The sequence below is a fragment of the Raphanus sativus genome, chromosome 6 (assembly GCF_000801105.2).
Source record: "Raphanus sativus cultivar WK10039 chromosome 6, ASM80110v3, whole genome shotgun sequence".
NCBI lineage: Eukaryota > Viridiplantae > Streptophyta > Magnoliopsida > Brassicales > Brassicaceae > Raphanus > Raphanus sativus.
Window position 1 is genome coordinate 22878134 of NC_079516.1, and position 15092 is coordinate 22893225.

The following is a 15092-nucleotide window of genomic DNA, read 5'->3' on the forward strand; positions in this document are numbered from 1 at the left end:
CGAAGGTGTAGAAGCTGGAAAACGGAATCGATACAAACGATATATATTTACAAAACGACGTTAAGGAAAGTAACGAAATGAACATGGAGGCGAGATATGATCTCTTTCCTTAACTCTAAATATTCGCTCCGTAGTGAGACGGGCACTGGCGAAATATCGAGTCCCAGGATACAACCATGGCAGACGATTCACGCTTCACTCGTGAACGCCCTATCGAACTATAATCTAGGAAACACTCTCGGAAATAGACTTACGCTAAGAGAGACGAGCCACTTCCCGCAACAGCAGCTGCACGTGGACGGAAAATCGCGGAGATCGAGGGAAGTTGAGTTGCGAACTTCCTCAGCAAGACTCTCTCTCTTATCTCTTATCTCGTTTAAATATCTGACAAAACAAACTGCATGACGTTTTTATTTTCTAGACAAACTACATGTCGTTTCAAAATAAAATGCATGTTGTTTTTGAGAATTAAATGGGTCAAACGTTGGGCTTAACTTGGTCCAAAAAGAATATTCTTATCGGGCCGGAGGCCCTCCACCAAGACCCAAGACCCAAGACCCACGACCCACCCAAGACCCACGACCCACGACCCACGACCCACGACCCACGACCCACGACCGACGCCGACGACCGACGCCGCGCCCGCGCCCGCGCCCGCGCCGGCGCCGAGCCGGACGGCGGCGGCGGCGCGCGCGTGGGGAGCCTTCTCCTCTCTCAAGCTGGTTAACCCATGGTGTCATGGGATCATATATAAACAGCTCTCTTCCTCTTGTCACACCCGATGTGGGACAAATAAAATGTCATCTTGACATTTCAATTGGGTTATAATCATAGAGCCCATAACATTTCTTTTCACCTTTCAATAAAAGCCATTGGGCCTTTTAATTGATCCAACAATCCCCCACATGAATAGAAATGACTCTAAACATATGCAGACTAAATGCAGACTCGATAGACTCTAAAACTTAAAACTTTACTGACTAGACTTAAACTAAAGACTAGACAGACTGACTTATCGAGAGTGTTTGCGAAAAATTCACTGTGTTTGAGTAGGTGGCATTTTTAAGCCTTGAACCACTCATAGTTAATATCTGTCGGGTTTACTTTACCAGAAGGTGAACATGATGTCTTGAACCAACCGGTGTTTTATGTAGACCGAGACAACAGGCACAACGCAGCTTCATTTTCTCGTAGAACTTAGTTCTCTATTGTGTTCATTGTGGCCCTGAACTATTCCTGGTTTTCATGAGTGAACTTAGAGAATATAGCCTTGCATTCATTCTCCTAGAAACGGCCCCATTTCACACTCATTAGGTGATTGACCATGAAAAGTATTGAGTAATACTTCGCTTAGAAGCTATGGAATCATTAAAAGCATATGCTTATCCTTCTCTCATTCGTTAGCACTTATCATCTTTAGGAGCTGGGATGAGACTACTTTGTCTCAAAGTGCTTTGGTTAGATTCTGCTTGATTTTGTTTTCCCTTTGAACCTACGTCTTGGGATCTCCAGTCATGATAGGTAGGGTTGCAGTCAAGCATCCTCATTAGTTATAGGCTTTAAACCCATTCCTTTTGATGATTTAGCAACAACATCTCGTGGCAAACCTTTAGTAAATGGATCCGCTAGGTTGTCAGCCGATTTGATGTAGTCTATTGTGATTACACCAGTTGAGATAAGTTGTCTAATGGTTTTATGTCGTCTTCTAATGTGACGAGATTTACCATTGTAGAGATTATTCTGAGCCCGAGCTATAGCTGATTGACTATCGCAATGTATTCTTATAGCTGGTACAGGTTTCTCCCACATAGGAACATCTTCCAAAAAATTTCTAAGCCATTCAGCTTCTTCTGCTGCTTTGTCTAATGCTATGAACTCAGATTCCATAGTTGACCTGGCTAGCACTGTTTGTTTGGTAGATTTCCAAGATATTGCCGCTCCTCCTAGTGTAAAAACATATCCACTTGTGGATTTTGAGTTTTTAGAATCTGATATCCAGTTAGCGTCACTGTATCCTTCTAAAACTGCTGGTTCTTTACCATAGTGAAGCCCAAAATCTTTGGTGTAGCGCAAGTAATTGAGTACTCTCGTTATAGCTTTCCAGTGTGTATGACCTGGATTACTTGTATATCGACTAAGTACGTTTACTGCATGCGCTAGATCTGGTCTTGTACAATTGGTCAAGTACATGAGACTTCCGATCACACGTGCATACTCGTTTTGTGAAACCGCTTCACCTGAATTCTTTGTCAAGTGCATTTGGGGATCTAACGGAGTTTTTGCAGTACTATTAGAGTAGTTTTTAAATCTCTCTAATATTGTTTCAGCATAATGAGATTGAGTTAAAGTAATTCCATTTGAATTTCTTATGATTTTAACCCCGAGAATAACATCTGCTAATCCCAAATCTTTCATCTCAAATTTTCCTTTGAGCATGTTTTTTGTTTGATTGATAATGTCTTTATTGCTTCCAATAATGAGCATATCATCTACATATAAACATAACAAAACATACGCATTTTTGGTAATTTTGTAGTATATGCATTTATCACATTCATTAATTTTGAAACCATTTGACATCATTGTGTTGTCAAATTTTTCGTGCCATTGTTTAGGAGCTTGTTTAAGCCCATAAAGTGACTTTACAAGTCGGCATACTTTGTCTTCCTGTCCAGGAATGACATGACCCTCAGGTTGTTTCATGTAAATTTCTTCTTCTAAATCACCATTTAGAAAAGCTGTTTTTACATCCATTTGATGGATTTCTAAGTCTCTTAAGGCTGCGATAGCTATCATCGACCTTATAGATGTTATTCTGGTTACTGGAGAATATGTATCAAAATAGTCAAAGCCTTCCCTTTGTCGGAACCCTTGAACTACAAGCCTAGCTTTATATTTTCCACCAGGTTTTCGTGTCATTATCCATCTATTACCTAATGCTTTGCAGCCAGGTGGTAAATCCGTTACGTACCATGTGTAATTTTGCATGATAGAATCGAATTCACTTTTGACAGCTTCATTCCAAAACGGAGCTTCGGGTGAAGCCATAGCTTCTGCCAAAGTTTTTGGAACATTTTCTACTAGAAATGCCATTAGGAAATCATCACCAAAAGATTTCTCCTTTCGAGCTCTTTTGCTTCTCCGAGGTTCATCTTTTTCTTCATTTTCTGAGATATCATTTATAGAAACTTCAACGTTTGTCTCAATTTCTGAGTCCTTGTCGTTGTCTCTTTCTTCTCGAGTTCGTTTTGAACCATGTTTTTCCTTGTATGGAAAAATATTTTCGAAGAAAGATGCATTTCTAGACTCCATGACTGAATTTTTATGGATGTCTGATATTTCAGATTCATGTACCAGAAACCGATACGCAGTACTATTATGTGCATATCCGATGAAAATGCAATCCACTGTTTTAGGTCCAATAGTGACCTTCTTTGGTGGCGGTACTGCAACTTTTGCCAAGCACCCCCACACTTTGAGGTATTTATACGAAGGTAAATTACCTTTCCATAATTCATATGGAGTTTTGCCAGTTATTTTGTGTGGAATCTTGTTGAGGATATAATTAGTGGTAAGCAACGCTTCCCCCCACATGTTCTGGGGTGACCCAGATTCCTGCAACATTGCATTCATCATCTCTTTAAGAGTTCGATTTTTTCGTTCAGCAACTCCATTAGATTCTGGTGAATAAGGGGCTGTAGTTTGATGTATTATTCCATGTTCCTTACAAAATGAATTGAATGGACCATCATACTCGCCTCCTCTGTCGCTTCTAACTACCTTAATAGTTGTTTTAAGCTGATTTTCGACCTCGAGTTTAAATTCTTTGAATTTATCTAAGGTTTCATCTTTGCTATGTAAAAGATAAACATAACAATATTTTGTGCAGTCATCTATGAAGGTCACAAAGTACTTTTTCCCTCCTCTAGTTGGCATATATTTTAAATCACATAAATCAGTGTGAATTAAATCTAGAGGTTTATTAGTTCTTTCAACACGAGGTGAGGGCGTTTTTGTGAGCTTAGCCTGTACGCAAACTTCACATTTTTGTTTACTTGTTTTAAATTTGGGAATTAAATTTAAATTCATTAATCTTTGTATAGATTTATTATTTACATGGCCTAATCTTTCATGCCATATATTAAAAGACTCAACCAAATAAGCAACTGGCTCTTTCTTATTCATTGAAACTTTTGGAGCTACAATTTTCGGAGGGACGGTCATTACATTCAACTTGACCAGTCCATCCTTAACATACCCCTTTCCCAAATACATCCCATTCTTCCTAATCACGAGCTTATCCGCCTCAAAGCTTGTGGCGAATCCATTCTTGCTGAGCAAGGTTCCCGAGACCAGGTTTTTCCTCATGTCAGGCACATGCTTCACATTTGTCAGAGTGACCTCACGTCCAGATGTCATCTTCAAAATCACATTGCCGCGTCCTTCAATCTTGGAGACTGCAGTGTTTCCCATCCTGAGCTTCTCCTGAGTCTTGCTTTTCTGATAGGTGCTGAACATCGCCCTATCAGTGCAAATGTGGGTGGTTGCACCAGTGTCATACCACCATTCCCTGGGGTTGTTGCTTTCAACCATGTTGGCTTCAGTCACCACAGCAACAAGATCCTCCTCAGTGAGATTTGCCTGAGCCTTCTCATCTTTGATCTTCTTGCGACACTCAGCAGTCTTGTGTCCCACTTTGTTGCAGTAGTGACACTTCCCCTTGAATCTCTCCACATTCGCATTGATTTCAATGCCTTTGTTCTTGAAGTTTTTTCCAGTAGCCTTCAGTGCTGCAGCAGTTTTCGAAGGCTTTGCTGGAGAATGGGCGTGTGCCTTTCCTTTGCCTTTGTGCTCAGCCATGTTGACACTATGCTCTTTAGCATTGATCTTGTCAGCAATTCGGTTCCTGGATTCCATCTGAAGCCTCATGATAAGCTCCTCAAGGCCCATCTTCTTCTTCTTGTGCTTCAGGTAGTTCTTGAAATCCGCATAGCTTGGAGGAAGCTTTTCAATGAAGCTGAGAGTTGTGAATGTCTCGCAGATGGACATCCCTTCAGCTTTGATTTCATGGCAAATGAGCTGGAACGCTTCCACCTGATCCATGATGGGTTTTGAATCCACCATTTTGAAGTCATGAAATTTTGCAACCACATACTTCTGGCAGCCAGCGTCCTCACCTCTGTACTTCTTGTCAAGTGATCTCCATAGCTCCTTCGCCGTTGGAATGTCACAGTAGACACGGTACAATGGGTCAATGAGGCGACCCAAAATGTAGCATTTGCAGACGAAGTCAGAATGCACCCAAATGTCAACACTTGCGAGAGTGTGTACATCATCAATCCCGTAAGGGACAAGGGGCTTGTCCTCCTGGATGAACTTGTCCAGCTTCAACGTTGTTAGGAAGAACATCATCTTCTTCTGCCACGTTTTAAAGTTTTTGCCATCAAACTGGTCTGGCATCAGTCCTTGAGTGAACAGGCTGGGCACTGACGGAGGAGTTGGTACTGCAACCGGACCACTTGAGGTTCCTAGACCTGAACCCGTTTGATAAAGACCAGCACCGAACAAGCTACGGCGCGTGGTTTCATCAGCACTGTTTCCCGTAGGAAGGGTAGTGGTTGTTGTTGCTGCAGCGGTTGAGGAAGTAGGGATGTTTCCAGCGGTTGTCACACCAGATACATCAGTTGCAGCAACGTTGATTGGAGTTTGCGCGATGGTAGTGTCAACGGGGGTGTTGTTTCCATCCGTCATTTTTCTGTTGAGAAAACATGAAAACGGATTAGTACTCCATCCAACAATAACAAATTATTATTAATATTAAAATAAAAATAATAATCTAAATCGATTTTCATTTTTGGTGTTTGAACCAAATCATATCGATTTAAGTCTGAATAAATGTTTTGCAAATTCGCTTAAAGCGTTCGCAGAAACCGTTTATGTAGAATTTTAGATCGTTTCACAAACTCACTTAAGAAAGTGTTCGTGGAAACGATTTTTATATAACACATTTGATAATTCGCAAAATACGCTTCGCGGAAGTGCTAGAGAGCAAATCGCAAACACGTTGCTGAAATGTACGAAACGTTTCGCGGAAGTGCTATAAAGCAAATCGCAAACACCGTTCTACAAACCGTTTACAGATCCTTTAATAGACCGTTTTATAAACCGTAAGATCGACCCGAAACAGCTTTAGAAAACGATTTAGAGTTAAGATTGTAGAAGCTGGAAAACAGAATCGATGCAAACGATATATATTTACAAAACGACGTTAAGGAAAGTAACGAAATGAACATGGAGGCGAGATATGATCTCTTTCCTTAACTCTAAATATTCGCTCCGCAGTGAGACGGGCAGTGGCGAAATATCGAGTCCCAGGATACAACCATGGCAGACGATTCACGCTTCACTCGTGAACGCCCTATCGAACTATAATCTAGGAACACTCTCGGAAATAGACTTACGCTAAGGGAGTTTCTTTGTTGGTTTTTGCAAAAAGTAAAAGTAGTGAGTAATGAATGAAGAGGAGAGACGATATTTAAAGAGAAGGAGACGAGCCACTTCCCGCAACAGCAGCTGCACGTGGACGGAAATCTCGCGGAGATTGAGGGAAGTTGAGTTGCGAACTTCCTCCGCAAGACTCTCTCTCTTATCTCTTATCTCGTTTAAATATCTGACAAAACAAACTGCATGACGTTTTTACATGTCGTTTCAAAATAAAATGCATGTTGTTTTTGAGAATTAAATGGATCAAACGTTGGGCTTAACTTGGTCCAAAAGAATATTCTTATCGGGCCGGAGGCCCTCCACCAAGACCCAAGACCGCGCCCGCGCCCGCGCCGGACGGACGGCGGCGGTGGCGCGCGCGTGGGGAGCCTTCTCCTCTCTCAAGCTGGTTAACCCATGGTGTCATGGGATCATATATAAACAGCTCTCTTCCTCTTGTCACATCCGATGTGGGACAAATAAAATGTCATTTTGACATTTCAATTGGGTTATAATCATAGAGCCCATAACATTTCCTTTCAACTTTCAATAAAAGTCATTGGGCCTTTTAATTGATCCAACAGAAGGGACACAGAGCAGGTCCTAGACTTTTCAAGACCACAAGCCCAAAATCAAAAAATGGCTGAAATTAAAAAAAAAAAAATATATATATATATATGCACAGAATGGGGCTTGAATCCAGCATTTCTTAAATAGAAGTGTCACACAACTAACCACTAGACCATCAAAAGATTTTGAAACAATGTCAAAAGATTTTGAAACAATGTGGCCGGTTTTTAGTTAATAATTTGGTGGCCGCAAACCATTGCTTCATTCGCTTCTACCAAGGGCCGCCTCTGAGGGACATGGAAAGTGCAACTGAGATTCTCAAACTGCTTAACAACACAAGAGCAAGTCTAACGTGCAGTGGACAATGAGAGATTGTGTTTGAAGATGGTGGAGAAGACTAGCATATATGAATCCCCAAAAAGAAATATTTGTAACTCAATGTTTGTTATATACACTTTGATTAAAAATTATTAATCTAATAGGCCTCAAACAACAGAAAAAAGCTTATGTTATATTTATCCAAATTGTCTCTCAAGCAAGACTCTAATGTAACTTTAATGTAGGTGGCGTAAGTTAAGTGAGCCAGACCAGCTCAAGTCTCGGGCTAGACCCACAACTTATCAGAAGCTTGTCCATTCCCTCAACATGAGATACAAACAACCGAATAAGGCGCATCATGTAAATGATCTTTGGTATTAACTCTTTCTTATTTTTAACTATATAATATTGTCTTTCTTCTCCTTCCATTTTATTATCATCGACACATACACACTCAAGAAACTAAGAGTAGAAACAAAAAAGGTAATACAATCATAAGCTTATTCTCTAATTGACACAAATGAATAGACCGACCATCATTACACAAAGCACCTAAGTTTTGTGTCGCTGCTATTACAAAGAAACAGAAGTCAAGATCAATCTTAAATACAGCAACAGTTGCCAAATGAGCTTCCTTTTTCTCCCAGATGAGCTTCAGCTCTTGTTTTCCTGTAACCCATACAAAAGAACATCAGATATAATAGAAGATAATTTAGCAAAAAAAAGAACATCAGATACCAAATTAAATGCTCGATCAAGGAAGGAACACAACAAGAACCAAAATCATCAGAGTCAAATGGCTAGAGAGAGATGGTATACATCACTCACTAAAAGAAGAAAGACAAGTCTGGATCGAATCACTCTAAGAAGACTAGAGTAAACAATCAGAAACAAGTTTCAGAAATAAGAAAAGCACTCCTACAAAGAAAAAAAAAACAGATGAAAGATTGTAGTTAACCTGTGGGGTGTTCATTGAGAAGGTGGCAGTGGTGAGAAGAAGTCTCTCAACGTATTTGCCCATGATATCAACCTCCAAGTTCACTTTCTGCCCAACTTTCTTGGTGGGGATCACCACATTCTGCTGGGTATAAGCAACGAGCATGAAGTTAAAGCAGCTGTCCTGGTCAGACACATCGACCACCGTCAGGCTCGTCCCGTCCACCGCCACAAAGCCCTTGGGGACAATGTATTTGAGCAAAGCCTTGTCCGCTTTCACCTTCACCCACAGCGAATCTCCCTCAGCCTCCATCGAAACGATCACTCCCGTACCGTCCACGTGTCCCTGCACAACGTGTCCCCCCATTCGGCTCACCGGCTGCAGCGCGCGCTCCAGATTCACCAGGGATCCTCTCTCCAGCTCCTCCAGCGACGTTTTCCGCAGCGTCTCCGGCGCCAACCCGACGGTGAACTCCTCGGTGTCGAAATGGGTGACAGTTAGGCAAGTACCGTTGACGGCGATGCTGTCGCCTAGCTTCACGTCCTCCACCACCACTCTCGCCCCGATTTTAAGGTCGAAACCGCCGCGATCAGCTAATCCCAGATCCTTTACTTGCCCCATTTCTTCCACGATTCCCGTGAACACGGATCGAATGCTCAGATTTTGCCTCAGCTTTGGTCTGAGTGAAGTGAAGGTTGGCAACTGTGGAAGAAATGATTTGGGAAGCAGATTGAGAGAGTGAGTGGCCATCATTATCGGCGGCGTCTCTAGATTGTAGTTTTTTTTCTAATTACACTCTGATATTAGGATAAACAAAAGAACCCAACCGGAAAACCGAAAAGCCAAACCGACCCCAAAATTAATAATTTTAATCAAACTAAATCTACATAAATTTCTGAATGGATTTTGTTTCACAGAAATTTATGATACTATTATAACTAGAGTTAAACCCGTCTTATGAAATTTCAAAACAACTAAATATATTTCAAATTCTTAGTATATATTTAAATATAGCTTTATATATAAAAATGTTTTGTAATCCTTTGCATTAATATTTAATGCTGCAAAAAAATATAATAATTAGATATTATGTTTTACATTGTAGAAAGAGATACACATGAATATTTGATAGTGATCATTTAACTCATTAAGTGATTTTGTTTTATTACTCTGAATCTATAAATGGATAACGAACCAAATGATTATTAAAAAAATATAATTAAAATAAGTGTGGGTTTATAACTCTATTTTTATTAATAATTTAATTTAGATCCTAAATTATCAATATCTAATGAATTTACAGAATTTTTGTGTTTGTGAAAATATAATTTTAACCTACTTTTTATATTTTAAATCATACATTTGAAAAGTGTTACTGTAACTATCATAATTGTCATAATCTAATAATGAAATGTTAAACTTAACAGAAGAATAGTTAACTAGAACTTAATGGATAAAACAACATTACATTCATGTTTTACTGATAAATTTTATTGGATAAATTTGAAATTTCTAAATGTGGTAAATTTCTTCACTTGACCATGTGTTTTTAAGAGAAAAAACAAAATTCGACTTTATTAATAGAAATTTATTTATTAGATTTTATTGATTTTTAAAAAAATAATTATTATGTTTTGATTGTGTAATAATCACTGTTGTGTTTTCATTCAGTTTTCCTGTGAATATTTCTATTGAGCTTGGTAACCACAAAAAATATCCATGATATCTCTTTCGTTTTTATTTCTATTGGTCGGGTTTTGATAAAACATCAAAATAATATTGTAAAATGGATTTTCTTTTTTGTTCCTATAAATATTTTCTATTTTTCTGTAGTTTTATATTTTGGATTAGATCATGTAAATTTTTAAATAAATTCTTATTTGTTAATTATTTTTCAGCAAATTCAAGTTAGATTATATATATATATATATATATATATATTGACCGAGCCTAATTCTAATTGTTTTGTTCCGAAGTAAAGATATCCACAGAGTGGTTTGCCCTATTCAGATATTCACGACCAAGAAGTACTGAATTCTGTTTAGGATAGGTCCTGAAAGGATAGGAAGGCTGGAATGCCGCCAGGCGTCTATTATTGAATTCACCCGACCCGATAGTACCAATTTTGGTAACGTCCATCCAGTGCCAAAGTCACTGAATAGGACATACTCGAACACATACTTCACAAGCAATGCATTTATCAAATTCGAAATGGATTCGACCGCGGAAACGTTCTGATGTTATTAATTTTTCATAGGGGTATTGAATATATATATATTGTTTTATTTATTATATCTAAAGATATTTTTTTAAAATATTTGTAAGATATTTGGTTTGATTATTTACTAAAGCCTCGTAGTCTTTCGCCTAGTTATTCCTTCTGCAACTAAAAGATTTATATTCTTCCTACAATATTGTTGTGCATGAGAACAAACCAACCATTTACAAAGATTGAATGAGAAAGTCAAGACACCCGAAGATGTTCCACGCCTCTTTGATCTGATTAAAGATAAGGATGGAAGGCTGAAACTTTCATTCTAAGCAGCCTTAGGAAACTTCCATTCTTCACACTTGTTAATTTAGCTGGCTTCTGAGTTTGTTATTTTCACTTTCTTCTCAGACTCTAAGCTTATATCTCCTTCTCAATCAAACTCCCTCACTTCTATCAAACCCGAATTAAGCTTCTTCAACCCAACCCTATCAAACAGTAAAAGGGATTTGGGAGTATCTGTGATGCTAAACAAAACAGCAACTCCATTTGCTTCGTTTCTTTCCCCAGCTACCTGTTCTCTCTTATCAGCTACTAAAAACACCAGTTTTATTTCTTTCTCTTCCATGTCTCTGCGCGTAGCATGGAGCTATTATAATTTTATAATTATAATATTATGATAAATGTTTAATGTGATATTTGTATTTTTATATTGTATATTTAGTTATTATTTATTTTACTATACATTTTCCATATAGATGTTTAATATACTTTTTATATTTCTTATATCATATATATACAATTCTTATTTTTTTATATTGTATATTTACTTATCTAATATTATGATAAATGTTTAGTGTAATATTTCTATTTATTATATTGTATATTTATAACAATTTATTTTATTATAATTTTATCATATAGAAGTTTAATTTAGTTTTTCCATTTTTATATTGTATATTTACTTATTGTATATTTTTCTTATTTTGTATATTTACTTATTCTAAATTTATTGCTTTATATCAAATGATAATATTACGATATATGTTTAATGTAAAATTTTTATTTCATATATACTTATTATTGATTTTTTCTTATATTGTATATTTACTTATCTAATATTACAATTGATTTTCAATGTAGTATGTTTTTCTTATATTGTATAATTACTTATTATTTATTTTACTATCCATTTTTCATATAGATGTTTAATTTAGTTTTTCCATTTTTATATTGTATATTTACTTCTTTATTTTTTATTTTGTATATTTAGTTATTCTAAATATTTTGCTTTTATAACAAATGATAATATTAAGATAGATGTTTAATGTAATATTTCTATTTTTATATTGGATATTTACTTATCATTTAATTTTTCCTATATTGTATATCTACTTATAAAAATATTTGTAAATAATAAAAATGTAAATAATATATATTTTCAGATATATGCTTAATGTAGTTTTTCTATTTCTTATATTGCATGTTTACTTATTATTTATTTATCTTATATTTTTTATTTAATTATTCTAATTTTTTCTCTTATATCAAATAGTAATATTACAATAGATGTTTAATGTAATATTTTATTTCTTACTAGATACGAGCCCGTTGCGTTGCAACAGTTTTGTTTGATGTTTTAATTTAATAAAAAACATAAATAATAATCATTTTGTTATAGTTTTATGATTGATTTGCATATGTTTTGTAAGATTTATTTTATAACTAAAAATAATTTTCATGCATAATTTCAAGTTAAAATTTGTATTTTATAATAATGACACATAGATGAATTGTTATCAATTTTCTACTTAGATTAGAAAAATCATTATACCTAAATTTTTGAATTAAACCCAACCTAAAATAAGAAAAATTGAAAGTCGAATAACGTCAATCAAGTAAATGATAACATTATACATTTTCTTATGTACTAATCTAATGATTTATTAAATGAGTTTTTAAAAATTTATTTTGCTTGAATTTTTTTTTAAAAAGGAAAAATGTTCTATTTTATAAATATCCTTTTTATTTACAATAAAAAAAAAATAATATTAAATAATCTTTTACATTTTTGATTAGGATAAAACAAAAGTAATCTATGATTTTAGCTAAATCATAGATTTATTATTAAACAGTTCGGTGTATTATTAGGATTTTATCATTCGTTTTAAATATTATTTAACTACAATTTTTCTTTTATAATTCTCTTTTTCATGATTTTCTTAAAAAAGGAAAATTATTGTTCACATAGCTTTTACTATTTTCATTTTAGATTTATAAAGGAAAATTACAATTAATTTACTATTTTATGGAAATATTTTATTTACAATAATTTGTTTCGCAGAAAAAAAAGAAAATTACTATTAATTAATTATAAATGTGTAAAAACATTAATCTTATTAAAATAATATTTTTATTTTATAATTCTATTTGTCCACGATTTTTTAAAAAAAGAAAACTAGAATTTTTTGAAAGGAAAAATTATTTTCATATAGCTTTTACAATTTTCATTTTGGATATAAAAAGGAAATTTATTATTATTTTACATTTTTATGGAATTTCTTTTGTTTACAAAATTTTTCACAAAAAAAAGGAGAAATACTATTAAATAATTATTTATATGAAAATTTTTATTTAACACAAAAAGGAAAATTAGAATATTTGGAAAGAAAAATTATTTTGATATAGCTTTTACAATTTTCATTTTGGAATTAAAAAAGGAATTACTATTAATTTACTATTTGTATGGTAATTTTTTTATTTACAATACTTTTTCTAAAAAAGGAAAATACTATTAAGTAATTATTTAAAATAAGATTTTATCTAACACATATTATAATCTTAAATATAAAATTGTCATGTGTCACAATTATGTTAATTACTAACAAAAAAAAAAGAAAATTACTATTAAATAATTATTTATAATAAGATTTTATTTAACACATGTAACAATCTTAAATATAAAATTTTCATGCGTCATAATAATGTTAATTACTAACTTTGAAGAACCAAACTTTATATAATAAAAAATCCTAACAAAAAATTGTATCATATTTTAATACATGTCACAATCTTAAAAATTTATTGACACATATCACAATCAAAAAAATTAAAATTACTATCAAATATTTTTAACAATATATAATATAAAATGGTAATTTTGTACATTTTCCTTTTTAATAAGTTCTAATTTTGCTTTTTTAAAAAATCATGAAAAACAGAACTATGAAAGAAATAGTTGTTTAAATTTTTTTCTAAACGAATTATAAAAACCTGAGATTTAAATTAGAAATAAAAATATATTTATAAAATAGAATGTGTTCCATTTGAAACAAATTCTAACATAATAAATAGTCTTACAAAAATAGTCTTTTAAAGTTCAATTTATGAATTAGTATTTTTAGCAAAGGAAAATTATTTTCATATAGCTTATACAATTTTATTTTTATTATTATTTTTAAAAAGGAAGCTTACTATTAAATAATTATTAGTATATAATTTTTTTCGTTAACAATTATTTTGTATAAACCTTAAAAAGGAAAAATACTATTAAATAAATATTACAATTATATTTGTTCATAATTTTTTAAAAAAGGAAAATTATTTTCGTTTAAATTTTTTATTTCTTGGAATAAAAAAGGAAAATAATATTAAATAATTGTTTATATGAACTTATTATTTGTTTACACTATTTTGTTTAAAAGTTAAAAAGGAAAAATACTATTAATTAACTATTTATATAAAAATTATTACACTATTAAATAAATATTATAATTATATTTGTTCATAATTTTTAAAAAAAGGAAAATTATTTTCGTTTAAACTTTTTATTTCTTGGAATAAAAAAGGAAAATAATATTAAATAATTGTTTATATGAACTTATTATTTGTTTACACTATTTTGTTTAAAACTTAAAAAGGAAAAATACTATTAATTAACTATCTTATTATTACTTAACACATGTCATAATCTTAAGTATACAATTGTCATGTGTCGCGATCATATTAATTTAGTAACTTCGAAGAACCAAACTTTATATATGAGCCCGTTGCGTTGCAACGGGTTTTGTTTGATATTTTAATTTTATGAAAACCATAAAAATGAAAAATATTTTTAGTGAAATTGTATGATTTTGCATATATAATGTGAAAAACTATTATTTGCCATTTTTAATAGGTTCCATTTTCAAAATTCGTTTTTTTAATATCACTAATATTTTTACAATTTTAAAGTAATGACAAAATTTTTATTGACATATTCACAATCTAATTTTTTAATTGACACATTCACAATCTAATTTTGTTTAGACTTTTGAAAAAGTTAATATCATATATTTTAAAAATATAGAATTAAAATGTCATAAACCACAAAAAAGTAATTAACGCTTGGTTTTTCAAAGTTATTAAATTTTCTTTTCTAAATCTCTTTAAATCAACAAAAGAGAGTTGTATCATATTTTTCTACACATGTCACAATGTTTTTTTTAAAATAACAAATAAAATTAACTTCTTTTTTACAATTAATTTTTGTTTAGATTTTTTTTTTCAAATTGAAAATTACTATAAAATGTTTTT

At 33.1% G+C, this 15092-nt stretch overlaps 1 protein-coding gene across 1 annotated transcript; it reads right to left on the minus strand.

The window, feature by feature from the left end:
• Positions 1 to 7732: 7732 nt before the first annotated feature.
• On the minus strand, positions 7733 to 9091 carry LOC108806407 (riboflavin synthase). Its single transcript, XM_018578515.2, has 2 exons — positions 8330 to 9091; positions 7733 to 8040 (listed from the first exon to the last, which is right to left on the minus strand). The coding sequence occupies exons 1-2, from the start codon at positions 9059 to 9061 to the stop codon at positions 8026 to 8028; spliced, it is 747 nt and encodes a 248-aa protein (XP_018434017.1). The 5' UTR covers positions 9062 to 9091; the 3' UTR covers positions 7733 to 8025.
• Between the last annotated feature and the right edge of the window lie 6001 nt (positions 9092 to 15092).

Bases quoted from the DNA above. Each gene is read 5' to 3' on its own strand.
- LOC108806407 (XM_018578515.2), bottom strand. From the start codon at position 9,061: ATGATGGCCACTCACTCTCTCAATCTGCTTCCCAAATCATTTCTTCCA.